At 48.0% G+C, this 25,766-nt stretch overlaps 2 protein-coding genes across 4 annotated transcripts in view; both read left to right on the forward strand.

Annotated features, from left to right (window-relative positions):
- Stimate (STIM activating enhancer) overlaps window positions 1–19,804 on the forward strand; it is a 59,260-nt gene extending 39,456 nt beyond the window's left edge. The window contains exons 4-9 of one of the 3 annotated variants that reach the window (XR_007105685.1): window positions 7,563–7,684; window positions 12,279–12,391; window positions 13,356–13,433; window positions 14,369–14,518; window positions 16,100–18,035; window positions 19,636–19,804. Coding sequence is in view for 2 of the 3 variants with exons in the window: in XM_047530650.1 (XP_047386606.1) it covers window positions 7,563–7,684; window positions 12,279–12,391; window positions 13,356–13,433; window positions 14,369–14,518; window positions 16,100–16,216 (580 nt within the window). In the remaining variant the exon portion in view is untranslated. Of the gene's footprint in view, window positions 1–7,562; window positions 7,685–12,278; window positions 12,392–13,355; window positions 13,434–14,368; window positions 14,519–15,999 lie in introns of all 3 variants that reach the window. The other 2 variants (XM_047530651.1, XM_047530650.1) reach the window with 2 other exon arrangements.
- A 1,393-nt stretch (window positions 19,805–21,197) lies between these two features.
- On the forward strand, window positions 21,198–23,202 carry Mustn1 (musculoskeletal, embryonic nuclear protein 1). Its single transcript, XM_047530652.1, has 3 exons — window positions 21,198–21,534; window positions 22,584–22,716; window positions 22,904–23,202. Exons 1-3 carry the CDS (start codon window positions 21,526–21,528, stop codon window positions 23,008–23,010), a joined length of 249 nt encoding a protein of 82 aa, XP_047386608.1. The 5' UTR covers window positions 21,198–21,525; the 3' UTR covers window positions 23,011–23,202.
- The last annotated feature ends 2,564 nt before the right edge of the window (window positions 23,203–25,766 follow it).

The raw sequence follows: 25,766 nt of genomic DNA on the forward strand, positions 1-25,766 counted from the left end.
CAAGCTGTGGAAGCTCAAAACACTGCAACTAGGTCTCTCAGTGTCCTGGAGTTTATCTGCAGGGTTGTCAGAGCCATGTGGTATCACAGTGATCAGTACCTGACGCAGTGACCTTACCTTCCACTTTGTTTGCAATAGAGAACAAGGGCCTGTGGTCAGCAGTGCTCAACTGGATCTGGGTTCAGGGTCCTTGAAGGAGGGCAGGTGGGTAAAGGGCCTTGCCTTGGTGAGGGAAAGAGTTTTGTGTCAGTCCAGTGGAAATAGATCTTAACAGAACATGTGGCCACGCCTCCTGGTGGGCATGCCTCCTGGTCCTCTCCTTCTACCTCCAATCCTCTGACCTTGTTGCAGGGGGATAAAACTCTCTTTAAAGAGTAAAAGCAGCTAGAGGGCGGCTGCATTTCACGTTGCTCCAGGACGCAGGATTCAAAAGAGGAGATAGTGAGAGACTTGGGACCAACTCAAAGCCGGCGGGTGAGTCTCTCCCGTTGGGGAGGCGTCCCGGATGGGGCGGTAGCCCCAGAACGCAGGGAACTTTGTGAAGTAGAGTTGCTCGGCGAGACGCCCCTCCCCCCGCTGGAGCGGTAAACACGGACAACTGGGACAACTCAGCACAGCGCTTGGACTCGGAGCAACCACTGGGGCTCCGGGTGGCTGCCTAAGGAGGAGCTGCGTGGTGAGCTGTTTAGACTCAGAGTAATCGCTCTGAACACCGGGGGTTTGCCCGGAGGAAGAGGAGAAGCGAGGTGGGTCACTTGGTCTAGGAGTGACTGCATCAGTTGCCAGAGGAGGAGCTGCGTGGCGAGCTGTTTGAACTCAGAACGACTGCTTCCGAACACCGGGGGGTTCTCCGGAGGAGAGGAGAAGCGCGGCGGGTCGCTTGGTCTAGGAGCCACCACCCCTGAACACCCGGGGGGCTACCCCGAGGAGGAGGAGGAGGAACAGGGCGGGTCAGTTGGGCTTGGAGTGACTGCCTAGGGCACAGGAGGTTGGCGGGAGGAGGAGACGCGAAGTGAGTTGCTTGGACTCCTAGTGACTGCGTCGGAAACCGGGCTGCTGTCCGGTGGAGGAGTTGTGTGGCGGGTCTCTGGGTATTGGAGCTATTGTACGGGGCTCCAGGTGGCAGCTCAGAGGAGGGGCCGCATAGCCAGGCGATTAGGTGCAGAGTAGGGTCCCAGGAGCTAGGTGGCTTCTTGCTGGAAGAGCCGCACAGAGACACGCCTAGGGGTGGAGCGAAGTTTCCAGGACTGTGGGCAGATTATCTGGGAGAGGCAGCCTAAGGAGACTCGCCTGCGGAGGGTGAGGCTCCCAGGCCCAGGAGGTAGGTCCGGGCCCCTGGGAACGTTGCAGAGGAAGACAGCCCAGCCCAGGTGGTAGTTGTAGATTGAGGGGAACCTCTAGGAGGGGAACTGACCAGCGAGATGTTCCCACCGAGTGAGTCTTCCCTACCGGGAGAGGTTTTCCCACAGGGACAGTAAAACCAGAGACACAGGCACAAACAGGCCTTGCCTCAGCCCGCAGCCTAGTTCCCCGTTGGATGACCATTGGTCAACAAGTGGAGACACCTCTGACCACTAGCAGGGAATATACGCCACCTGAGGGTCACCACCCTAGAAAGGCAGCTTCTTCGTGGAGCTCCGCATTATCAACTTCCTCCAAGACTTCAGGCTACTGAAGGATAAAAGGGGATATACTAGCAATCTTCAGGGACATTATAAGTCGATAGAGGAAATCTGCAATATCTTAATGACCCACTGATTCCTGAACAATATGAGAAAACAAGGGAAGAAAATGCCCCAAACAAATCTAGATGTTACATCAGTAGAATCCAATGACAGCATGGCAGAAGAAATGACAGAAAGGGAGTTCAGAATGTACATAATTAAAATGATTAGGGAAGCAAACGATGAGATGAAAGAGCAAATGCAGGCATTGAATGATGAGATGAAAGAGCAAATACAGGCATTGAATGATCGCACCAATCGACAGTTAACAGAGCAAATTCAGGAAGCAAAAGATCATTTCAATAAAGAGTTAGAGATATTGAAAAAAAACCAAACAGAAATCCTTGAAATGAAGGAAACAATAAACCAAATTAAGAACTCCATAGAAAGCATAACCAATAGGATAGAACACCTGGAAGACAGAACTTCAGATATTGAAGACAAAATATTTAACCTCAAAAACAAAGTTGAACAAACAGAGAAGATGGTAAGAAATCATGAACAGAATCTGCAAGAACTATGGGATATCATGAAAAGGCCAAATTTGAGAATTATTGGGATTGAGGAAGGCTTAGAGAAACAAACCAAAGGAATGAACAATCTATTCAATGAAATAATATCAGAAAATTTCCCAAATCTGAAGAATGAAATGGGAAATCAAGTCCAAGAGGCTTATAGGACTCCAAATACACAAAATTACAACAGACCCACACCAAGGCACATTATAATGAAAATACCTAACATACAAAATAAAGACAGAATTTTAAAGACTGTAAGAGAAAAGAACCAAATTACATTCAGGGGGAAACCAATACGGATATCAGCAGATTTTTCAATCCAGACCTTAAAAGCTAGAAGGGCCTGGAACAACATTTTTCAAGCTCTGAAAGAAAATGGATGCCAACCAAGAATCTTATACCCAGCAAAGCTTACCTTCAAATTTGGCGATGAAATAAAATCTTTCCATGATAAACAAAAGCTAAAAGAATTTACAAAAAGAAAGCCAGCATTACAGAACATTCTTGGCAATATATTTCATGAGGAAGAAATAAAAAACAAAGAAGCAAATCAGCAAAGGGAGGAATTATCCTAAAGGAACTGTCAAAGGAGGAACCAAGATGTGTCAAAAAATAAATAAATAAATAAATAAAATTTTAAATATGAACCAAATGACCAGGAATACAAATCATATCTCAATAATAACCCTGAATGTTAATGGCCTGAATTCATCAATCAAAAGACATAGACTGGCGGATTGGATTAAAAAGAAAGATCCAACAATATGTTGCCTGCAAGAGACTCACCTCATAGAAAGAGATACCCATAGACTAAAGGTGAAAGGATGGGGAAAAACATACCATGCACATGGACTCAGCAAAAAAGCTGGGGTATCCATCCTCATTTCAGATAATGTGGACTTCAAGCCAATGTTAGTCAGAAGGGATAAGGAAGGACATTTCATACTGCTTAAGGGAAGCATGAATCAGCAAGATATAACAATCATAAACATCTATGCCCCAAACAGTGGCTCATCCATGTATGTTAAACAAATCCTTCTCAATTTTAGAAACCAAATAGACCATAACACAATAATACTAGGTGATTTTAACACGCCTCTCTCACCACTGGACAGATCTTCCAAACAAAAATTGAACAAAGAAACCATAGATCTCAATAATACAATCAATAATTTAGACTTAACAGACATTTATAGAATATACCATCCAACCAAGAGCGAATACACTTTCTTCTCAGCAGCACATGGATCCTTCTCTAAAATAGACCATATATTATGCCACAAAGCTAATGTCAGCAAATACAAGAAGATAGAGACACTACCTTGTATTCTATCAGATCATAATGGATTGAAGTTAGAAATAAATGAAAGAGTAAAAAACAGAAACTACTCCAACACCTGGAGATTAAACAATATGCTATTATATGATGAATGGATAACAAAAGATATTAGGAAGGAAATTAAAAAATTCTTAGAGGTAAACGAGAACAAAGAAACATCATATCAAAATCTCTGGGACACTATGAAAGCAGTACTTAGAGGAAAATTTATTTCATGGAGCGCATTTAATAAAAGAAGTAAAACTCAAAAAAAAAACGACCTAACACTACAGCTCAAAGCCCTAGAAAAAGAAGAACAGACCAACACCAAAAGTAGTAGAAGACAGGAAATAGTCAAACTCAGAGCTGAAATCAACGAAATTGAAACAAAAGAAACAATACAAAAAATTGACAAAATAAATAGTTGGTTCTTCGAAAAAATAAAATTGATAAACCTTTAGCCACACTAACAAAGAGAAGACGAGAGAAAACCCAAATCACTAAAATTCGGAATGAACAAGGAAATATCACAACAGACACGACTGAAATACAAAACATAATTAGAAGCTATTTTGAAAATCCATACTCCAACAAAATAGAAAATTTCGAAGACATCAACAGGTTTCTAGAGACATATGAATTGCCTAAACTGAACGAGGAGGACATACACAATTTAAATAGACCAATTTCAAGTAATGAAATAGAAGAACTCATCAAAAGCCTACCAACAAAGAAAATCCAGGACCAGATGGGTTCTCAGCCGAGTTCTACAAAACCTTTAAAGAAGAGCTTATTCCAATACTTCTCAAAGTATTCCATAAAATAGAAGAGGAGGGAACCCTCCCAAACTCATTCTATGAAGCCAATATTACCCTGATACCTAAACCAGACAGAGACACATCAAGGAAAGAAAATTTCAGACCAATATCCTTAATGAACATCGACGCAAAAATTCTCAACAAAATTTTAGCAAATCGCATACAAAAACATATTAAAAAGATACTGCACCATGATCAAGTGGGTTTCATCCCAGGGATGCAAGGTTGGTTCAACATCAGGAAATCAATAAATGTCATTCACCATATCAATAGACTTAAAGTCAAGAATCACATGATTATTTCAATAGATGCAGAAAAAGCATTTGATAAAATACAGCATCCCTTCATGCTCAAAACACTAGAAAAAATAGGGATAGTGGGAACATTCCTTAACATTGTAAAGGCCATCTACGCTAAGCCCAGGGCTAATATTATTCTAAATGGTGAAAAATTGAAAGCATTCCCTCTAAAAACTGGAACAAGGCAGGGATGCCCTCTTTCACCACTTCTATTCAATATTGTCCTTGAAACTCTAGCCAGAGCAATTAGACAGACCAAAGAAATTAAAGGGATACGAATAGGAAAAGAAGAACTCAAACTATCCCTATTTGCTGATGATATGATTGTATACTTAGAGGAACCAGGAAATTCCACCAGAAAACTGTTAGATCTCATAAGTGAATTCAGTAAAGTAGCGGGATATAAGATCAATGAACATAAATCTAAGGCATTTCTATACATAAGCGATGAATCTTCAGAAAGAGAAATTAGGAAAACTACCCCATTCACAATAGCTTCGAAAAAAATAAAATACTTGGGAATCAATCTCACAAAAGAGGTGAAAGACCTCTACAATGAGAACTACAGAACACTAAAGAAAGAAATTAAAGAAAACCTCAGAAGATGGAAAGATCTCCCATGTTCTTGGATAGGAAGAATTAATATTGTCAAAATGGCCATACTACCAAAAGTGCTATACAGATTCAGTGCAATTCCAATTAAAATCCCAATGATGTACCTTACAGAAATAGAACAAGAAATTATGAAATTCATCTGGAAGAATAAAAAACCCAGAATAGCTAAAGCAATCCTTGGCAGAAAGAGTGAAGCAGGGGGTATCGCAATACCAGATCTTCAACTCTACTACAAAGCAATAGTAACAAAAACGGCATGGTATTGGTACCAAAATAGAAAGGTGGATCAATGGTACAGAATAGAGGACACGGACACAAACCCAAATAAATACAATTTTCTCATACTAGACAAAGGGGCCAAAAATATGCAATGGAGAAAAGTTAGCCTCTTCAACAAATGGTGCTGGGAGAATTGGAAATCCATATGCAACAGAATGAAACTAAACCCATATCTCTCACCATGCACGAAACTAAACTCAAAATGGATTAAGGATCTCGGAATCAGACCAGAGACCTTGCATCTTATAGAAGAAAAAGTAGGTCCAGAGCTTCAACATGTCGGCTTAGGACCAGACTTCCTCAACAGGTCTCCCATAGCACAAGAAATAAAAGCAAGAATTAATAACTGGGATAGATTCAAACTAAAAAGCTTTCTCTCAGCAAAGGAAACTATCAGCAATGCGAAGAAAGAGCCTACAGAGTGGGAGAAAATCTTTGCCAATCATACTTCAGATAGAGCACTAATCTCCAGAATCTATAAAGAACTCAAAAAACTCTACACCAAGAATGCAAGTAATCCAATCAACAAATGGGCTAAGGAAATGAATAGACACTTCACAGAAGAAGATATACAAGCAATCAACAAACATATGGAAAAATGTTCAACATCTCTAGTAATAAGAGAAATGCAAATCAAAACCACCCTAAGATTCCATCTCACCCCAATTAGAATGGCGATTATCAAGAATATAAGCAACAACAGGTGTTGACGAGGATGTGGGGAGAAAGGTACACTCATACATTGCTGGTGGGGCTGCAAATTAGTGCAGCCACTCTGGAAAGCAGTATGGAGACTCCTTAGAAAACTTGGAATGGAACCACCATTTGACCCAGCTATCTCACTCTTTGGCCTATACCCAAAGGATTTAAAATCAGCATATTACAGAGATACAGCCACATCAATGTTCATAGCTGCTCAGTTCACAATAGCCAGATTGTGGAACCAACCTAGATGTCCTTCAATTGATGAATGGATAAAGAAAATGTGGTGTATATATATATATACAATGGAATATTACTCTGCCATAAAGAATGATAAAATTATGGCATTTGCAGGCAAATGGATGAAACTGGAGAATATCATGCTAAGTGAGATAAGCCAATCTCAAAAAACCAAAGGAAGAATGATATCGCTAATAAGTGGATGAGGACACATAATGTGGGGTGGGAAGAGTTAGTGTTAGGGTTAAAGTTAGGTTTAGGGAGGGGGGCAAGAATGGAGGAAGGAAGGACTGTATAGAGGGAAAGAGGGGTGGGAGGGGTGGGGGGAAGGGAAAAAAATAACAGAATGAATCAAACATTACCCTATGTAAATTTATGATTACACAAATGGTATGCCTTTACGCCATGTATAAATAGAGAAACAACATGTATCCCATTTGTGTACAATAAAAAAAAAAAAAAAAAAGTAAAAGCATTGCTTGCGCGTCTTTATACACAGGATGAGCAAGGACCACATGGCTCTGCCCTCTTTGCCTAAGAAACCCTGGAGACATTTTCCAGAACTGCCTTGGGGCAGCAGCACTGTTGCAGGACCTCACGTGGGCAGGACCATCAGAGAGTAGACAGAATCATCAGAATCATCAGATGGACCTTTTTTTTTTGTCAGTGTTTCATGGTGAGTTCCTCACCATGTCGGAAACTCTGTCATCTCTTCAGTCTTGGCCTGACAGGAACACTTTTTCACTTTTTAAGCATTTTGTCCCTCTCTTACCCCTCCCTCAAGTTATTAACTTTAGCCCCTTGTCAGGGACCTGGAAGTAAGAGCCACACCCTTTGCAGCCTCTTACATGGGCACATTCAAGGCTACCAACCCCTCTGAAAACAAGACCAGAAAAAACATGGGGTCAGAGAAAAATGCTGGGTCAGTCAGCTTCTTCTCAGGCTGTACCTCCATCAGGCTTGACCTCTAACTCTGGTAAGCCCTGTACCTAGGGCCTAGCTCAGTGGCTTTTGTATCCTGATTGTGCTTATGTGCTCTCTCCTCACAGGTACCTCATCAACTTCCTCCTGGATGCCACTGTGGGCATGCTGCTCATCTATGTGGGAGTGCGTGCTGTCAGTGTCTTGGTGGAGTGGCAGCAGTGGGAATCCCTGCGTTTTGGTGAATATGGTAATGTGCCCTGAACACTGGCTGGTGTGAGGTGGTGCCCACCAGGTGATGGCTCCAGAGAAGATGTGGGAGTGGGTGGCCATTTGTGTGGTGGAAGGGCTGGTTTTGGGGTCTGAGCAACATCTTCCTGAGTGTGTGTGGGTGCCCATTTCATTGCCAAGGCTCTTGCCTTGGTGCCAGGGAAAGTGGCAGGAGCCAGGAGATACCCTAAATTCAGGGAGACCACTAATCCCTCCTGTACGACTGTAAGGTCACCTCATTCCTACCAAACTTTCCCTGTCCCTCCTGCTGCACACCTGTGCTTATCTGGTCACGAGGCCATCCCACTGTTAGAGTGGAACTCACAAAGCCAGGTCTGGGAGATCTGTCCTCCTGAGGCCAAGTTGCCTTGTTTTCTCCCAGCTGCTTGTGCTCCACCTAGCATCTGGATGTCCCAGTCTCCAAAGTCACAAGGTCCATCTTCAGCCAGAGACAGAGCTTAAAACAAATAACTTATGCATGCTGGCTCATCTCATCAGATCCTGTTGGATACAGCCTTGGTAACAAGCTGCTCTCATGCTGGCTATGAGCAAGAGAAACAGCTGGATGTGCCAACAGGGGCTGCTGATGAGGTGCTCTTGTTGGGCCATCACTTCCCTCTGGAGGGTCAGGACAGGGTTAAGAGGTAACATCAGTTCTTTGCCACTGTCCCAACTGGCCTTGCTGTCTGTAGGCAGGAACTCCTCTTTTCAGTTGGAGCAGCAGCATTGGAACCTTTGCCATGAGAGGGCACACAGAACAGGAGGGAGGGAGGGAGGGAGTGTGGATGGAATTCCAGATCTGCACTCTTCTTATATTGGTCATACCTCCCCTAAAGCTCATGGCTGTAGGCCCAGGGACCACTCACTTCTAGACAGCTGGAGATCTCTAAGAGATTGACAGGGCAACTGATTTGTGGAACTGGCTGTGAATGCCCTCAGGTATTTCTAGAAATCTTAAGTAATTGTTTGTCCCCATGGAGGGGAGATGAGCTCAGGAGAGGGCTTTTCTTAGCCCTGTCACTTGATGCCTGATGAGTCACTGACTTAAGATAGTGTCCAGCACACTGCATGTGCCTCCTGGGGCTCCAGGGAAGATTTCTGAGACTCCCCAAGTCATCAGTTCCTCAGCTTGTAGGACAGAAATGGACCACAGTACATATGGACTACTGTCGCATTATCCCTGATTATAGATAAGGTATAGAGGAGTCAGGTGACACGCAAAACTTCCCTAGGTAGTAGGTGATTGGGGACCTCGTGCCCTCCACTTAAATACGCAAACCCTCTGACCACCTCCACAGTTAGCACTCATCCTTCCTTACTGTTGAGATCCCTTCCAAAGGCTCTCGACTCAACTAGCTGACCGAGCTAAGGTAGACCCCTTCAGTCAGCTGTGTGACCTGGGAGTGCATGTCAGGTCTGATACAGTAGGCATTAGGAGGCCCTCATTCCCTAACAGGTTTTGTGTGTCCATCCCTAAGAGTTGAAGGAAAAGGAGGAGGGCAATGGCTGTGTATACACCTCCTCCTCAGGCCACTTGGCCTCCCTGGGCCCCTTGCCTTGACTCAGCCACTGCCTTTGGGAACCTAAGTTTTCAAGCCAGCTATCTCCAGAGAAAGCTGCCCTTTATCAGGACCATTGAGGGCTTCCCTTCCCAGAGTCTTGTTACTGTTGTTTTCTAGTTGTCAATTTCTGTTGTTTTCTGTTGCTGTTATAACAAATTAATATGGACTTCAGTGACTTAAAGCAACACAAATTGATTACCATTTAGTTCTATCCATCAGAAATCCTACATGATTGTCTTGAACTAAAATCAATATGTCAATAGGGCCAGATACTTCCAGAAATGGTAGGGGAGATTGTTGTGTTGCCCTTTGCAGCCTCCCAAGTTTGTCTGTATTCCTTGGCTTGTGGCTTTCCTCCTGTCTTCAAGGTCAGGTTTGTCTCACATCACACTACTCTGACCTTTCTCTGACTCTGACCTTTCTCTGACCTTCTGCTGCCACCTTCTACTTTCAAGTGCCCCTATGATTACACTGGGCTCAACTGTGCACTATGAAAACTCTCCGTATATTTAAAAAATTTTTTTGAATCTTTTTGTTTGTCTTTGTGATACTACAGATTCAACTCAGATCCTTATACATGCAAGCAAGTGTTCTACCACTGAGTTACACCTTCTGCCCTCTTCCTATCTGAAAGACAGCTGATAAGCAGCCTTAATTCCATTGGCAACCATCATTCCCCCCCTGTTAGGTAACATGACGTAGTCATAGGTTCCAGGAATTACGATGTGAACATCTTTGTGGACCATTATTCTGCCTATCATGCCTGTAAGCCTGCCCATCCATTTAAGGTAGTAGCTCCATAGCTCAAGTTATAAAGAAAAGGAGCTTGTTTTCTAGGTAACTTGCTTGGTTCCTGGAAGAGAAGGTCACTGGACTTGGGGAATAAGCCACACTTATGTCTGGGGGCAAGTATATTTGGGTGATACGTGTTGTCTGCATTCTGATGACCAGACTGCTCTCTCCCTGAAAATGACGTCTATGCCCATGGGCACTGGGTTTCTGGGCTTTGCTGCCCACCCCATCCTTTGCAGAAGCCTCCTTTTGGCTCCTATTCCTACAACTTATTCAGAGGAAATAATTTACCAAAGCCAAAACCTGTGTTCCTGAGGTTCTCCAGTGCAATCAGAAGGAGGACACATTGACCACGCCTATTATGTGTGTCCTTTTCAGACAAGACTCTTAAGGAGCATTTCAGAGAACCAAGGGAAACAGAAATGAGCAAACAAACAGGTGTGTGTGCACTCATCCGGGCTGTGGTGACATGTGGTCTGACACACAGGAGGCAGTATGTCAGAGCAGGATAATGGGCACTTTTTTCTCTTTTCACTGTGGTTTTGAACTTTCTTATTTTAGCAGTGAAATTGAAACAAAAGATGGCAGCAGCTCAGGTGTACAGCAGAAAATCAGAAAGGAGGCAGATGCAGATGGGAGGAAAGTGTTTCCTCTTGTCAGTCACTCACAGCTTAATAGTAAATAGAGTGAACATACTTGAAGCAAGTGGGCGTCCTTTTGATGGTACGTAAATGATGTCACTTGCTCTGCTGACTTTCAGACACACCAGTCTCAATTTAGAGACATTTCCCAGTGGTACATGCTGTTTCTGTATCCCTAGTCTTACTTAATGGAGCAAATATTTTCATCTGCTGTTTTGGGGAACTTTTCTCAATAAGGTCAGGTGGTTTACTGGAAGCATTGCAAAACTCCATTTGCAGCCAAGGGAAGAGGCTCTAATGTCTTGTAGAAAAGGTGAAAACAGGCAGGAAGGACTCAGAAGAGGTGGCTGATGCATTTCTACAGGCTTTCTACCACCCTTCTCTGGTGTTTTCCAGAAAAGGGAATGGACTGGTATTCTGTCCATTACAGTTACATAAGGCATTCTCTTGTGTTTCCCCTGAGAACAGTGGCATGCCTGGGCAAGGCCAGGGGCCTGGGGCATGGGTGCCTGAACAAGGATTGCCAGGGAAACAGTAGACTCAGTGAGAAGCTGGAGATTTCTCTTTGGGCCAAATTTTCTCCTCAAAGCCTGTATTTTGCCTCTCCTGAAATGTTACTCTCCTCCTCTGTTCTGGCCAACAGTATTTAGACAGAGCTTCCAGGGCAACCTGGTGTCCTTCCCCACACCCACCATCCTCAGGTCTCCAATGTAAGGGAGACCTGGGTGACTCCCAGGGGCCTATCCCTGGGATATGCATATCAGAAGATCATTTCCTAGAAGGACTGGCAGGTCCTCCACCCTTCACCAAGTCCCTTTTGAAGCATTCTAGGTGTGCTTCAGGGCCTGAGTGTCCCTCACCATGGGCTGTGGGGCCTTTCAGTTTCTCAATCATGGTAATGGGATCAAAGATCGGCCCTCATCACAGCCCCAGACCTGAGCTCATCAACTTGGCCTTGAAGGCTTCTCTCTTCTCTTGTCCTTAGCCGGGGTGTTTGGGGGTCACTCATATGAGACAGTGGACTCTGAATTCCTCCTAGGTCAGATTTCTGCTGAGGGCAGTGGAGATGGCCAGGAAGTAAGTAGGATAAGGGATAGGAGGTAAAAAAAATAGGAGACAAACAAAGAGGTTGATTCCTGCCTTTGTGACGTCCGTCTGCTCATGGACAGAGGAAAGGAAGGATAGCACCGATCACTGGAAAAATCAACAGTGCACTATAATAGCAGTCTTGCTTCACAAGCTTCTGCTGCCAGCAGACAGAGAGCCAGTCTGCTTGAACTCCAGCCATAAGCACTCACTAACTTTAGGGCCTTTCAGTTCTACCTTAGAATCTCTTGAAAGGAAGACCAATTTGGTATTTCCAAATTAGGAATTCCCAGATTTTAAAATATCGCATTTGTCTGTTAGGGATAGGGTGATTTTTAGGGCCTTGGTGGGAAGCTTACTATAAACCTATGGACTCAAGGTTCTGGATGTGATGGAACGTGAGGGCTCAGGAGGCGCAGTGGGGGTGTTGGCTAGGGGGTCTTCTCACTTGGATGCTGAACCTGTGTGACTGAGCGCCCACTTGTCCCTGCAGGAGACCCTCTGCAGTGTGGGGCCTGGTTTGGGCAGTGCGCCCTTTACATCGTGATCATGATCTTTGAAAAGTCCATCGTCTTCATAGTCCTCCTCATACTTCAGTGGAAAAAGGTTTGCCTCCTATCCCTGCTCTAGTAGTCCTTGCTCAGGACTTCTTCCACCATCTGCATGCCACAGCCCTGTTAGAAAACCAAATTTTTGTTTTAACTCCATGAGTGGACCTCAGACTTGATCTGATATGGCAGCTCTTCGTAAGATTATTATTAAAGTTGTCATTCTTTTAAATGGCATCTATCCTTTCCATGGACACAGTATCTACTCTACATTAAGCCTGGGGATATACTGACCTAATGAAAATATAGTCCCTGCCCATGGGCTGCTAACCATCTGATTAGTCTTCAGACACTGCAACTCTGTCTCTCAGTTTCCAAATGTCCTCCTCCCACATCTGTCTTGACCAGTGGTTTAACTGAGCCATTTGGTACCATAGGCAGCTTTCATGATCTATGTCCCCCATCCTGCCAAATCCCTGGTGAGGCCATGGGTTCCACCTGCTCTGGCCTTTGGACCCCTTACCCCAGTGTTGCATAGATATGCTCATCCCTACATGAAACTGCCTGGGTCTTCCAGAACAAGTGGCTCAGCTCTTGGCCTCCCTTTGGTTTTATCTTTAGCTGGGTCTTATTTTTAGGAAATAAACCAGGATGATTAGAGTACAGGATTTCTGCTAGAAGGTGGTCTGGCACCTGAATACTCATGTCTCTAATGAGTATTCACTGAACTTCCTCCCTCTGATTCCCCAAAGCCTGTACTCCCTACCAGAGGCTTAGGACCCTCTCCACTGCTTGGCTCTGGCTCAGTGGTTGTAAGCACACTGTACTTTGCAAGTTCACAACAGGGGAGAGTTGTGAAGGCACTAACTGCTCATCACAGAATCCCTTGTTTACAGTCAGATCTGGGGGACTGCAGCCAAGGGACTGAGAACTGTTCCCATCACTCTGGAGGAGTGCCTAAGCTAAGCCCTGGGCCCTGTCCCTGTGTTCCCCCACCTCACTGTGTCTGCTTCTCTTTACAGGTGGCCCTACTGAATCCCATTGAAAACCCAGACCTGAAACTGGCCATCGTCATGCTGATCGTCCCCTTCTTTGTCAATGTCAGTGCCATGTTGCATGTTTTACGCTGCTTTGTGCCCTGCCTTCCAAGGTTCCTGTTCAGAGTCCTGAGTCTGACAGAAAACTCATAGCCCTCAGATCTTTCTTTCTGTGTGACCAATTGTCACATCCCCACTCCCATCCCCAAAACCTGGAAATGGCAGGATTTCTTCCTCAAAAGACAGGTCCCTGCTGCAGGACCCCCATCCAAGATGAAGGGTCCTGGGAAAGTTGTCTTGCCTTCCCTGCTGGGGACCTACCATGGAGGCATCCCACCCCACGTGTGACACCAGCTTCTAGATCAAGATCATTCAAGCTGGCTCAGTGGCACACACCTGTAACCTCAACCTAGTAAGAGCCCATCTCAAGGATGAGAGGTTCTGGGGATATGGCTCAGTGGGATGTACCCAGTATAGGTGAGGCCCTAGGTTTGATCCCCAGCATCACTAAAAAATATATGTATATACTACTTCAAATGTGCCTCAGTTGTTTATTCCTGAGGACAGTCCTCAGAAACTCACAAACACAATGGTTAAAAGCCAGGAAATAGTGAGAGGAGCAGTAAAAGGACCTGGGCACACAGATACACAGTGTGCTTTCACCACACAGGGCCTGTGCAGGCCCAGAACAGGTGTCCAGAGACCTTGGTTCTGGGCCCAAGTTAGACTGCCAGTCACTTACAAGAGAAACCCGTTGGTGAACAGGATAGGGATTTTCTTGCCTGTTTTCTGATGAGAAAACTGCAGCAAAGGAAATAAGGTCTAGGAATTGCTCTCGAAGCTTCTGGGAGATTGCAAGGGGGCTAGATAAGGTTTCTCTTCCCCTGTCTCTGGATTTTGTAACCTGGAATGGGCTGAGGAAGGGTGGACATGGGGGCTACTCTGCTTTGCTTTGAAAGTGGCTTCTTCCAGAGTAACCTACATTTCTGTCCCCACAGGCATTGATGTTCTGGGTAGTGGACAATTTCCTCATGAGAAAAGGGAAGACGAAAGCTAAACTAGAAGAGAGGGGAGCCAACCAGGACTCAAGAAATGGGAGCAAAGTTCGCTATCGGAGGGCAGCATCCCACGAGGAGTCGGAGTCTGAGGTAGGGGCCTCCCTGACTCTGAGGACCTGGTCATCATACCACTGGCCCAGAGGTCTCTGGTATAGTGTTTGCATTTGGTCTTCTCTTGGGTGCTGAGTCATAGCACCAGCCAGAGGGAGGGAGAAGAAGCTGAGTGAAGAACAGCCCAGGTCACACACCACTCCCATCTAGCCAGGTCCCAGGCCTGCTATCCCACGGGCCTTCCTAGGGAGGAGGCTGGGACATGTTGGGGGGTTGGCTTTCCCCCCTGGCAGTGGAGAAAGGCAAGGAAGGAACTACCTTGTTCCAGGAAAGCTGGCAAGGACCCTTTTGGGCCTCATGGTTGACCTTCAGGCAGTAAGGTGTTGAATCCCTGCCCACCACTGACAAGCAAGGAAAGTGTTGGCTAAGCCACCTGGAAACTTCTAAAATATAGGAATAGCCAGACCTCTCAGGCAACCCCAACACTCCTTATTTCCTAGTCTCCTAAGTTCAAAGGTTTGAACTTCAGGGAAGAGCAGTGGTCAGGAATGCAGCAAAGAGGCAATAATTTATGTTCTGGCAGCCCCACAGAGCCCAGTGCACATCTGTGTGCCACCTCAAGACGTGAAGCTGGCCCAGAAGAGGCCCTGGGAAACACAATGGTGTTCTAAGCACTGTGCCACCAGCAGAGCCACAGAAATGACTGAGACAGGCTAACACACAAATGGCTCATCCTCACACTTGCAAAGCTTTCTGAGGCTCAGGCGGACAAAACCCTGTGAGGACCCTGGGGCAATCTGGAGGGAGTTCTGGAAGATGGATAGAAGTAGGTCTTCTCTGGGTACATATTCCCAGAATCTGGCACAGAGCGCATCACATTGTAAGAGCTTGGTGAACATTTGAATGACAGACAGCATTATGGGCAGATGCAACAGCTGGTGAGCATTCAGTCATGTGATTTGGCATCTGGATCGTAATGTGACATTCACTATGGCCAGTACAGCATTTATTCCAGAGTGTACAATGGAATGACAAGCAGTGAGGTTCAGGCGAAGTCTGAGCTAGGTGGCAAGGTGCTTTGTGCTCCAGGCTGAGGACCTGGCATGTGCTTGTTTTGTACAAGCTGTAGGGAGTCAGTGAAGGTATAATCGGGGACCAAGACTGGAAGCAGAAAGCCCCCAAGGTTCAGTCCAGGGGAAAATTGCCCTGTCCGTGGAGTAGGAGCTCATGTTCCCCTGTGGCTTTTTAGTTTGCTTTTCCTATATTTAAGGCCACTTCAAGACCCTAGGAGTCCATGTGTCAAGGCTGAGCTTCCTTGACCATAGCTGACCACCAGCATGACCATGGGCTGTAGGTCTCTGCTGAGTTAGGTGTGATTGGTTTGGGTGCAGCTGGAGGAAGATGGAAAAGTGAGGAGCATTGGCAGGGAGATAGGGGGTGGTTCTGTGGATCAGTGCTGGTTTTGGTGGGCCAGCATGTCTTATTGTGTAAGGGGGCCTCCCTGTCACCATCTTCCACAGAAGCACAAGACTTGAGGCCTCCTGGTGGGGCCTGGGGTCCAGGGAGGGCAAACGCAGAAGGGCTGCTGCCACGTCTCAGCCGTGCCTCTCCGCTGCCCAGATCCTGATCTCCGCAGACGATGAGATGGAGGAGTCTGACGTGGAGGAGGACCTCCGCAGACTGACGCCCCTCAAGCCTGTGAAGAAAAAGAAGCACCGCTTTGGGCTGCCTGTATGACACATTCCAAGCTGGGGGTGACAAGTTTGGGGCCCAGCCAGCTGCTGGGTCAGCAGGTGGTCACCCCGCAGCGTCATCCCTTCCCTCCTCTCTCTGCCCCTCCTCTTCTACCTCCACTCCTCTCGCTGTCTCTGCCCACTCTCCACCCGCCCCCAGACTACTGTGACTTAAAAAGAAGGAAGAGGAACCAGTGCCTGAGGGGGCCGTGGGCAGCTGGAGGTCCCCGCTCAGTTGCACTACAAACACTGACCAAATATGCAAGCGAGGAGCTTTGTTTGTTCATTGTTGTCCTGCAGAGTGTTGTGAGGGCCCCGAAGCCCCTGTCCTGTGTCTGACTGGGTGGTGCGGTACAAGAAAACACAGGCCCGCACAGACTGCGGGTGGGTCTCTCCCCAAGGCTGCGGGCAGCGAGGACACATGACGTGCTTGGGGCTGAAAGTCACTTACTGACCAAGTTGGAAATGGAATGCTTTCTTACTCAAAATGGCTTTTGTAACTCTTGATTTCTAAAGCCGGTTTTATGAGCTATGACAGTGTTAACTGTTTTTTGAGTATGTGTTTATTTCCTACAAAGTACCTATGGGACTAATGGGCAAAACATAGATTTTTAAGTCTTCCGTATGCTGTTTGACTTTTATATTTTTAAGTTATATTTTCATACTATTGTATTTAAAAACTCTTTTTAATCCCCAAAGAAATGGATTTGTTTGCCTTTCATGGGGTATGAGCTGGTGGGAGGAAAAAGTCAGGAGTTTTTTACTTGAGATATTGTTAGGTAAAGTCCTACGATAAGATGAGGCAAGTGACCCCTGAGGGCAGGATGGACAGCCTTGGCCTGGAATCAGAACAGTGGTTGTGAAAGGTCAGACCTGAACATGAGACAACTGGTCTGAAGGTGAACCTGTGTGCCCTAGTACTTGTGGAACAGGAAGGGATCTGCCAGGGCCCACACTCTCCTTGGCATTTCTGCTGGCAGGTTAGAGGTCTTGGTTAAACTTGACTGGAAAAGGAGCCTAAGAGTTAGGTCTTTGTGTCCAGAGGAATCAAGACCACCAGGCTGCTCATATGTGTTCCCTACCTCTCCCCAGAGCCTCCAGATATCAAGTATAAAATAGTTGCAGCCTCTTCTCCTCCTCTACAGCAGCCTGCAGAGCCAGTCCTGTTTTGGTGCCTGTCATCTGCTCATTTTTGCATGGCACTCTGGAGAATGTTCACCTGGCCAGGTGAGCCTGTTTTCAGTCTCACCACCACCACCACTCTGCTGAGCATAGTGGCTGGGGTGGACAGGTAGAGGTGACAGAACCCACTGTCTAAATCCAGAGGGTGCATCCTCTCCTCACATGGTAGCACCGCTCCTCAGCCTGGCCATAGGCCCCTGTGGCTCGGAGAGTTTGCTGAATGGAGGTGGAGCTGACTGAGCCCAGCACTTTCCTTCTGTGGAAGCAGCAGGGTGGAGTGGCAGTGGTTTGTCATGCCAGGAGGCAGCCATGAACCTTTAGGAACAGAAAACCACACTGCTACGATGCAGGCTAGAAGTAACAGCCCAGGCTTGAGGTGAGACAAGTGCATAGGCCATTCCTCTCAGAACCACCTTTTTAAACCTACATAAAACTGTGTTCCACTTTAGCTTAATGGGTCTGAATGTGTTTGTGGCGTGTGAACCAGACTGTTAAACCAGGCACCTGGAACTGTCCCCTGCTGCTTGCGGTTCTGCCTGTCTTGACATGGTGGAATAACTTGGGAGACCCTCTCAGCCCATCTTCCTCCAGGAAAGTAGACGTCACTGTGAGGAGCAGGGACTGTACCTGTGCAGTATGAGGTGAGTCCACCAGTGTGGGTATCACCACCAGAGGAGGGGAGAGGCTGGCAGAGAGCGAGACAGAGACTGCCTAGGTCCTGCATTGTTCCTGCTCTCATTCACTCTCTTTGGTTCCTCCCATTCCACAAGTATGGTCTTTCCCCACCACATCTTCAGTGGGGCTCTCTTGAGTTGCATTTGGGAAGACCAGGACTGGCATTCCTGGGGAGACTGTTGCTCAGAGTTGGACTTCATTTTCAGTCTTGAGGTCCTAGCATTTCCAAACCAGGTTCAGGGGTAGGGGACCACAGTCTGTAAAAGATGGAAACTTGGGTTGTGTAGACCTCAGAGAACCTCATCTTCAAGTATCCATTGAACAGTGGACTTGAGGGACAAAGGTAGCAAGTGAGTGCTGGTGTTGTCCTGTGTCCTGATTGTTAATAAGGGCTTAGTCCCTGAGCTGCAGCTGTGTAACTGGCTGACGGTGGAGGCCAAACAGCGAGTCTGTCTGATCACCAGGGGCCTCTTGGTATGCAGGCTTGGACAATGTGGAATCACATATTTGACCTTACCCTCCTCCTGTGCGGATATGCGTGTGCATGCACACACGAGTCTGTATGCCCTGGGAGAGCCTCCAGTAGTCACTGGGACCTCACATGGCACACTGTCACATGAGAGCAATGCAGAGAGCTGTAGTCAGGACTTCTTCCTGAGCTGTCCTCCCTCCCTGGGATGAGTTTCTTCACCACCTGTTCCAAGGTGCCTTATGAGGTACAGCCCTTCACTGGCCAATGGCAGGTGTCACCATGCTTGAGAAATGATGGGATACTGACGGGATATTGTACACTGTCAATCTGATTTGTCCAAATCTGAACCTTGACCAAGCCACTCATCATGGAAGCTTGCAAGTCAAGGACAAGAGCAGGTTTCTTGTAACTGGTAGAAATAAACTAATGAGGCAGAACTGTAATCTGATTGGAAGAGAAGGTTGTTGCTGTTATTTCCTTTTGCTGTCACTAGGACATTAATAATGGCAAGGGGATGGTGGTGAGATCCCCAGTGGCAGTGGCTTCTCCATCCACACAGTGTGAAGATGTGCAAGGTGAGGGTCTGTGTCCCCTCAGCCTTGAGCACTGTGGTGACCTCCTGCCACAAAATTTCATTTGTGCCCTCCCTGGCAACAGGGAATGTTGGGTTAATGTCACCTCTTATGCCTCTTTCTTCAGGGAACATATAAAAAGGCTCAAATGCAAGTCATAACTTCCCTTCAACAGTGTAGACCCAGGGTCCACATCTGAAGTCTGGCCCAGGACCCTGAGGGAGCAGGGCTTGGTCAACCCTCCAGACTACAGTTCAGTGACCTTTTTGCAGAAAGTCAAAGCAGGTGTCCTGACACAGCAGCCACCTCATAGGGGACAGGGCTGACTCCACACCCTTCCAGTTAAGAGGCAGAGCTCTGTTTCACCCTGTAAGACATTGACAGCCCTGAGGGGCAGTGCTTTTGGTAAGAGACTTTTGGTCTGACCCTGAGCACCTTGAGCTCCTGGGCAGGTGGGTGGGCAAGTTGGTCAGTTCCTTGATTGGTTTGGTTGTTTTAAATTTGATTTTTCTTTTCATGAAGTTTACTAGAAGTCAGACCTACGTGAGCAAAACCATGGCCCACTTCGTCCACCATCCCAGCAAGGGTGTTCTATCAGTCCTGTTATGAGTCACAGAAACACAGTTTCAAAAATGAAAGGGAAGACGATGTACTTAACATTGTAAAATGGTTTACAATAAAGTTTGACATCTTATAACAGTTTTTTAAAAAAGAAACCATCTCTTTTGTGGTTGTTGGTTGTGTTGAAATAGCTTATTGGGGTGAAAAAAAAGGTCCCCAGTGGGCTAGAAGTCTCCCCAGGAAGCCGCGTGAGAAGGAACCTTGCATCGCCCCCTGGGAGCAGTGGAGCCCGTCTGCCAAGGAAAGAAACCAGACTTGCTCTTGCCATGTCCGCTTCCTTGCTAATGAGCGACTAAGCCAGTCCACCTCCCGAGGAATGAGTTGTGTTGGGAGGTAGTGTGAGGAGGGAACATCCACATCCTGTCCCGAGGCCATGGACTGGGCAGAGCCAGCTGTGGGGCAGTGCTGAAGCCCCAGCTGGCACCCTGGTGCTGGTGGAAGGGGCCTCGCCAGGGCTGGCATGCCCTGTACTGCCCCTTGGAGTCCTGGCATTCCTCGTGTCAGCACTTATCTCAGGCCAAGCCTGGCGATCCTCGCATTGGCCTCCTGGGGACCAGGACCAGAGTGGGGATCCGGGTGGGGCTTAAGGTATGACACCAGTGGAGTAGCATTTGGAATGACCAAATGTCAGTGCCTGGTTGGGTTCCATCTGCCTAGAGCCTTCAAGGACAAAAATAGTCTCCATCATAAACAAGAAAGGAGCTGAAGCGTGTCTGGTCTGATGGGAATCATGTCCACTACCCGCACCCACCCCAGGCTCCGAGTCCTACCTCGTGGCCCTGGAGGTCTTCCCCTACAAAGATGAGGGTGTTGGAAGCCTCTAGCAGAGGGGAACTAAGTGATCTTGCAGGAGGTCCTGAGCCTGTCCCCTCCACAGCTCAGTACCTGGGATGGGCTTCACTCCTTCCCTGCACTCTTACAGCACCTAAGCTGTCCTGGTGAGCCCAGGCCCACCCCACCCCGGTGACACATGTCAGACAGAAGCTGTCCCTGGGACCCTTAAAGACAAGCATCTCCTGGTCTTTCCTGGGCCCCCCTGACCCACTGCCTTACTTCTTCCCTTTCAGTTTAGAAAGGGAGCCAGTCTCCAAGGTTATGCACTGGAGCTGGACAGAGGACGAGGCTATCAAGCAAAACCTGATAGAGCAGCCCCCCAAGCTCCCCTTGGCCTCAATTTTCTCATCTGTGAGCAAGCAGTGGCCCCTTGCTCTGGGTCTGTCATGATGGCCGGGTGAGCTCACCCTAAGCAAATGCTTCTGAGCACCAGATGCTGGAAACTTCTGCCCTGCTGCTGTTCGGGTATAGAAAGTCACTTCCCACTGAAATCCACAGGAAGGGTGGAAGAGAAAGGAAAACAAAGAGCATCCAACCCGGCTCAGGGCCCTCCCCTTCCTCACGGACAGCCCCCTACACTGGGATGGGCCATTGCAGACAGACAACCCAAACTGTCACACACATTCCTGAACCCACATTCATAAACAGCCAGTCGCTACCAGTGCCAGCACCTCCCACCTGCAAGTACGGCAGCTGTTCCTGAGGGTGCAGGGTCTCCCCAGCTGTCTGCTTTCACCAGGGCTGCTGTCCCCATCATCTCCGAGAATAAACTCTGAAACTAGTGGCTGTGTGGACCTGAATCATCGGGGAGCCTGTCGGAGACGGGGGAGTGACTTCCCGGGATAAGCAAGCAGGCTATATAAGCTCCGGAGGGCCAGGCTCCACACAGATCTCTTCCCTCGCTACTGTCTGCCAGAGAGGCACCTTCAGAGAGCCAGCTCTTGCCCGGCACCCATCATGTCCCAGGTAGGAGGTCCCAGCATGGGCTGTGTTGGAGCCAAAGGGAGTCGGGGTGGAGACCTGGACACCGTCATCTTTGGCAGCTGTCTTGAACTAAGATCCAAGGATAAACTGGAGGCACTACAGCCCCTGGGAGGCCAGGCCTGCGGGGGACGACCCGGGTCTCACCTTAACCTAGTGAATCCCTGTTCACCTCTGCTTTGGTTATTCTGTGGTTTGTTGGGAGGGGTGGTCGGAAATGTGTGTGGCCCTTTATAAATCTTGCATGTCCCTTCGTGTGTGTGCGCGTGCGCCTATATAGCCCAGTGCGTACAGTTGTGTGTATATTAGTGTGTGTGGTGTGTGCCTGTAGGTGCTCAGCTCTGTGTCCCTGTATCTCTCCAGCAGAGTGTGTCTTTATGGGGGAGGGGATTGTTGTCCCAGGAGACTAGCCCAGGCTGAGGAAGGGAATCCCTGCACCTGCCTCCAGGGCTTAGGAAGGAATAAGGCCTCAGACTCACAGGCGCCTGGGGTTGTGAGTAGGGTAAGCACTGACTCTGAATGTCCCAGCACTGGAAGGACACATAGACGTAGCCTGCCAATGAGGGTTGTCCTTGTTGTCTGCTCCAAGGATGGGTGTCAAGTTTGGACTGTCACTTGTGGACATCTGGACTGTTTGCCCATTACCTTCCAAAGACACACCAAGTAAAAATACTGCTTTTCTAGAAAGAGGCAATCTCTAAGAGATCCCTTGCCACCCAACATCAGGTCTTGGAACTCAGCAAATTCCCTAGAACTGCTCAGCCTCAAAACTAGGCCCTTTCCCCTTTGTCCTGTTCAGGGATAGACAGACCAGTATGAGGCTGCGGCGGCCACTGCTGCCAGCAGCTCCAAGTCTGTGGGGAAGAGCAGGTGTACGGGTCAGGCCTTGGGGGTGCTGGAGACGCACAGGAAGTGGGGTGTCACTGCAGCTTCTTGGAAGAGGAATGGGCCTTGAACCTGCTTGAGCTCAGTAAGCCAGGAAAGGGGTCTTTGCCTTGAGGACTCAGAGAAGATATGGCTCTGGGTTTTCCCAGGCCGGTGCTCCAGAAGCTCCCATCAAGAAGAAGCGTCCCCCTGTGAAGGAGGAGGACCTGAAGGGGGCCCGAGGGAACCTGTCCAAGAACCAGGCAATCAAGTCCAAGACCTACCAGGTCATGCGGGAATGTGGTGAGTGTCCTCTAGGTGGACTGCAATTTGACACGGGGTTGGGGGATATCTGCCTGTGGTGGCTGTGGGGTGGGTATCAAGGGTTTTTTCCTGGGCTTAGAAGGAGCTGCTCTCAATACAAGGGAACTTCCCTAGGAGGAAGCCAGGCCTGGTCCCTAATGGTACCTCCCATACCTCCTCCCCACAGAGCAAGCCGGCTCAGCTGCCCCGTCCGTGTTCAGCCGCGCCCGCACAGGTACAGAGACTGTCTTTGAGAAGCCCAAAGCTGGACCTGCGAAGAGTGTCTTTGGCTGAAAAGTGCACATCGCACCCCTCTCCACCCCAAGCACCTGGACACAGGAGCCTTTCCCACGAACTCTTTTTTTTTTAATGTCAAAATGTCCTTCCCAGCTGTCTCTGGGCCTTCTGCCCTGCACCACAGCCCTGACCCTTTGGCACCAGAACCTTGGAAACACCAATAAAGAGCATGCCCAAGTGGCCTCAGCATTGGGAGGGTGTTGGTTGGTCACTGGCCTTGGCTGCTACTAACTGCAGGGGAGAAGAGGGATGGGGTAAAAGGGCATGGGAACATGTCCTATGCCCTTCCTGGGCTATTAGGTGGGCCCCAGGGGATGAAGCAGGTGACATTAGGGCCACTGAGATGTACTACTAGAAAGAGCTCTGGACTTAGAGACATGGTGCTAACCTTCTGTGTGACTTTAGACCCATTTCTTCTCCTTTTTCTGATCCTATTTCCCCTCGATACAACAGGGGGATTGAGCTGGAGTCTTTTCCGTAAAGTAGCCACAGCAGCACCACTTACAGTGAAGTCAGTGGAGACCTGAGGCTCTTCCCTACCCCCCACGGAATCCATTAGGATGCATCCAAGGACCCTCAGGCCTGTGGGGCCTAGGTTCCGAAGCCCACTCCTCCTCCACCCTCTTCATGCTACCTTCTCGATGAAGGTCTCCACAAAAGAAGCCTGGTCAAAGTTCCTCCCTGGCCAGTGTCAGGCAGTTTCCTGAGCTACTTCCTCTCTTCCAAACAACAGGGTGAGCCTCCCATTACTACTTCCCCTATGCTGCCTGGGGTATGGGAACACCGGGCTCTCAGCCAGAGTGTCCCCAGTGTGCATGGAACGATCAGATTCAGAGGGCTATCAAAGTCTGTCCAGCTGTGATGGCAGGATCATTGACACGATGCTAGTGACATCTCCTGGGACTGGGCTGGCAGGGCTGCGATCACAGTGTCTGGCTCAAGGCTGACACCACTGAGAAGCCCCTCCCAATCCCCCACCACCCGCTGTTCCCTGGGCAGGTGGAGCTGGCTGCTGGGAGCCTTTCCCACGTTCCAGACCAGCTTGGCCTCCTTATATAGCTCTGACTCCAGGCTGGGCCCTGCCCTGCGCCCCAGGGGAGCAGACCTCCTGTGGGGACAGAGCCTGAGCTTGCTCACCAGGCCCCTTGGGGAGGCTTCCCCATACACCAAAGGGGTGTGTGTCCCCCGCAGAACCCCAATCCTATGCAGAGCCAAAAGGGTTAATGGTATGGATGTGCACAGAGTTCTGGCCATAACTGTGCTGAAGAAGAGGGAAGTTTTACTTGCTGCCTTAGAACTCACTCCCAAGTCTACAGTGCTTTCTCCAGGGCCAGATGCCACCAGCTTTGAGGGAGGAGGGGCTGATGACAGAAACACTGTCCCAACCCTTAGAAAGCCACTTACTGCCCCAGAGCCCTGTGTGGGCACTACAGCAGCTGGTGTCACCGAGCCAACCTCCTCTCTGACCTAGGACTTGGCACCTGGCTGGACTTTGATGATTCATTTTGACCCCCGTGTGTCCACAGTCTCAGGAACTGACCTTTCCAGAGTCACCAGGGAACTGAACACCAGCTGTATTTGGACGGCCTAACATTTATTCAATTTTTATTGCTCTTTGTTAAAAAAGCAGCACTTCAACTTTATTAAAGGCTAATTGAAAAAAAAAAAAAAAAAAACCACCAAGAACCCCACCTAACCCCACCATCCCTGTGGAAGGACTTCCTAAGGACTTTGGCAACATCAGGGTCATACCCTCTGAGGCCCCCTGAGTACCCCCCACCTTGCTGTGCACCCCTTCAGGAACTCTCTATGCAGCTGGCTCCTGTCCCCTACTTTCCTGTCATTAAACTATCGTGGGCCATGGATTGTACATTTCTTTGACTCTTGGTGTGTACTGTCAAGTTTGGGGACTTGTTTTGGGGCCCAGCTGGGGTCGATCCTAGAGCCCTGGCTAGATTAGTGAAGCCCAAACAGCAGCCTGGAATCCAGGAAGAAGAAGGGCTTCTGGGCTATGCACCTCTTATTCCAAAACTAAAGAGTACCCATCCTGCCTGGTCCTCTCAGACACTTCTATGGGCCTCTCCAGCCCTTCAGGGCCACCACTTCCCAGCTGCGCTCACCTGGCAACCAAGGGCCCCCTTGTCCAGAAAGCCACCTGCAATGGCCAGCCCTCTGTTGTCTCCCAGAATGGGGGATGTGGAGGCTGTCTTCTTCACTGTCATGTGCTCCAAACCTATGGAACTGGTGGGTGACTGGTTTGAGGGGTCATGGTACCTAAGAATCTTCTGGACCTTTTAGAAGAGATACCAGTTCCAGGCAGTGAGACATGCCTATAATCCCAGCAACTTGGGAGGTGGAGGCAAGAGGATCACAAGTTTGAGGTTGGCCTCAGCAGTTTAGCAGGGCCCTAAGCAACTTAATGAGACCCTGTCTCGAAATTTTAAAATTCAAATAAAACATAAAAAGGGTTGGGGAATGTGCTTTAGTGATAAAAAGCACTCCTATGTTCAATCCCAGAACAAAAAAAAAAAAAAAAAAAAAAAAAAAGAGAGAGAAAAGTAAAGAAGAGGAAGAAGAGTCTCAGGATTAGGCGTATGGATCAGTGTGGTAAAGCACTTGTCTAATATACATAAGGCCCTGGGTTCAATCCCCAGTACCTCAAAAGCAAAAGCAAAAGCAAAAAGAAACCCAATTTAAAAGCTGTGTGCGATGGTACACACCTGTAATTCCAGCTACTAGGGAGGCTGAGACAG

This window comes from Sciurus carolinensis, chromosome 17 (assembly GCF_902686445.1).
Source record: "Sciurus carolinensis chromosome 17, mSciCar1.2, whole genome shotgun sequence".
Classification (NCBI taxonomy): domain Eukaryota; kingdom Metazoa; phylum Chordata; class Mammalia; order Rodentia; family Sciuridae; genus Sciurus; species Sciurus carolinensis.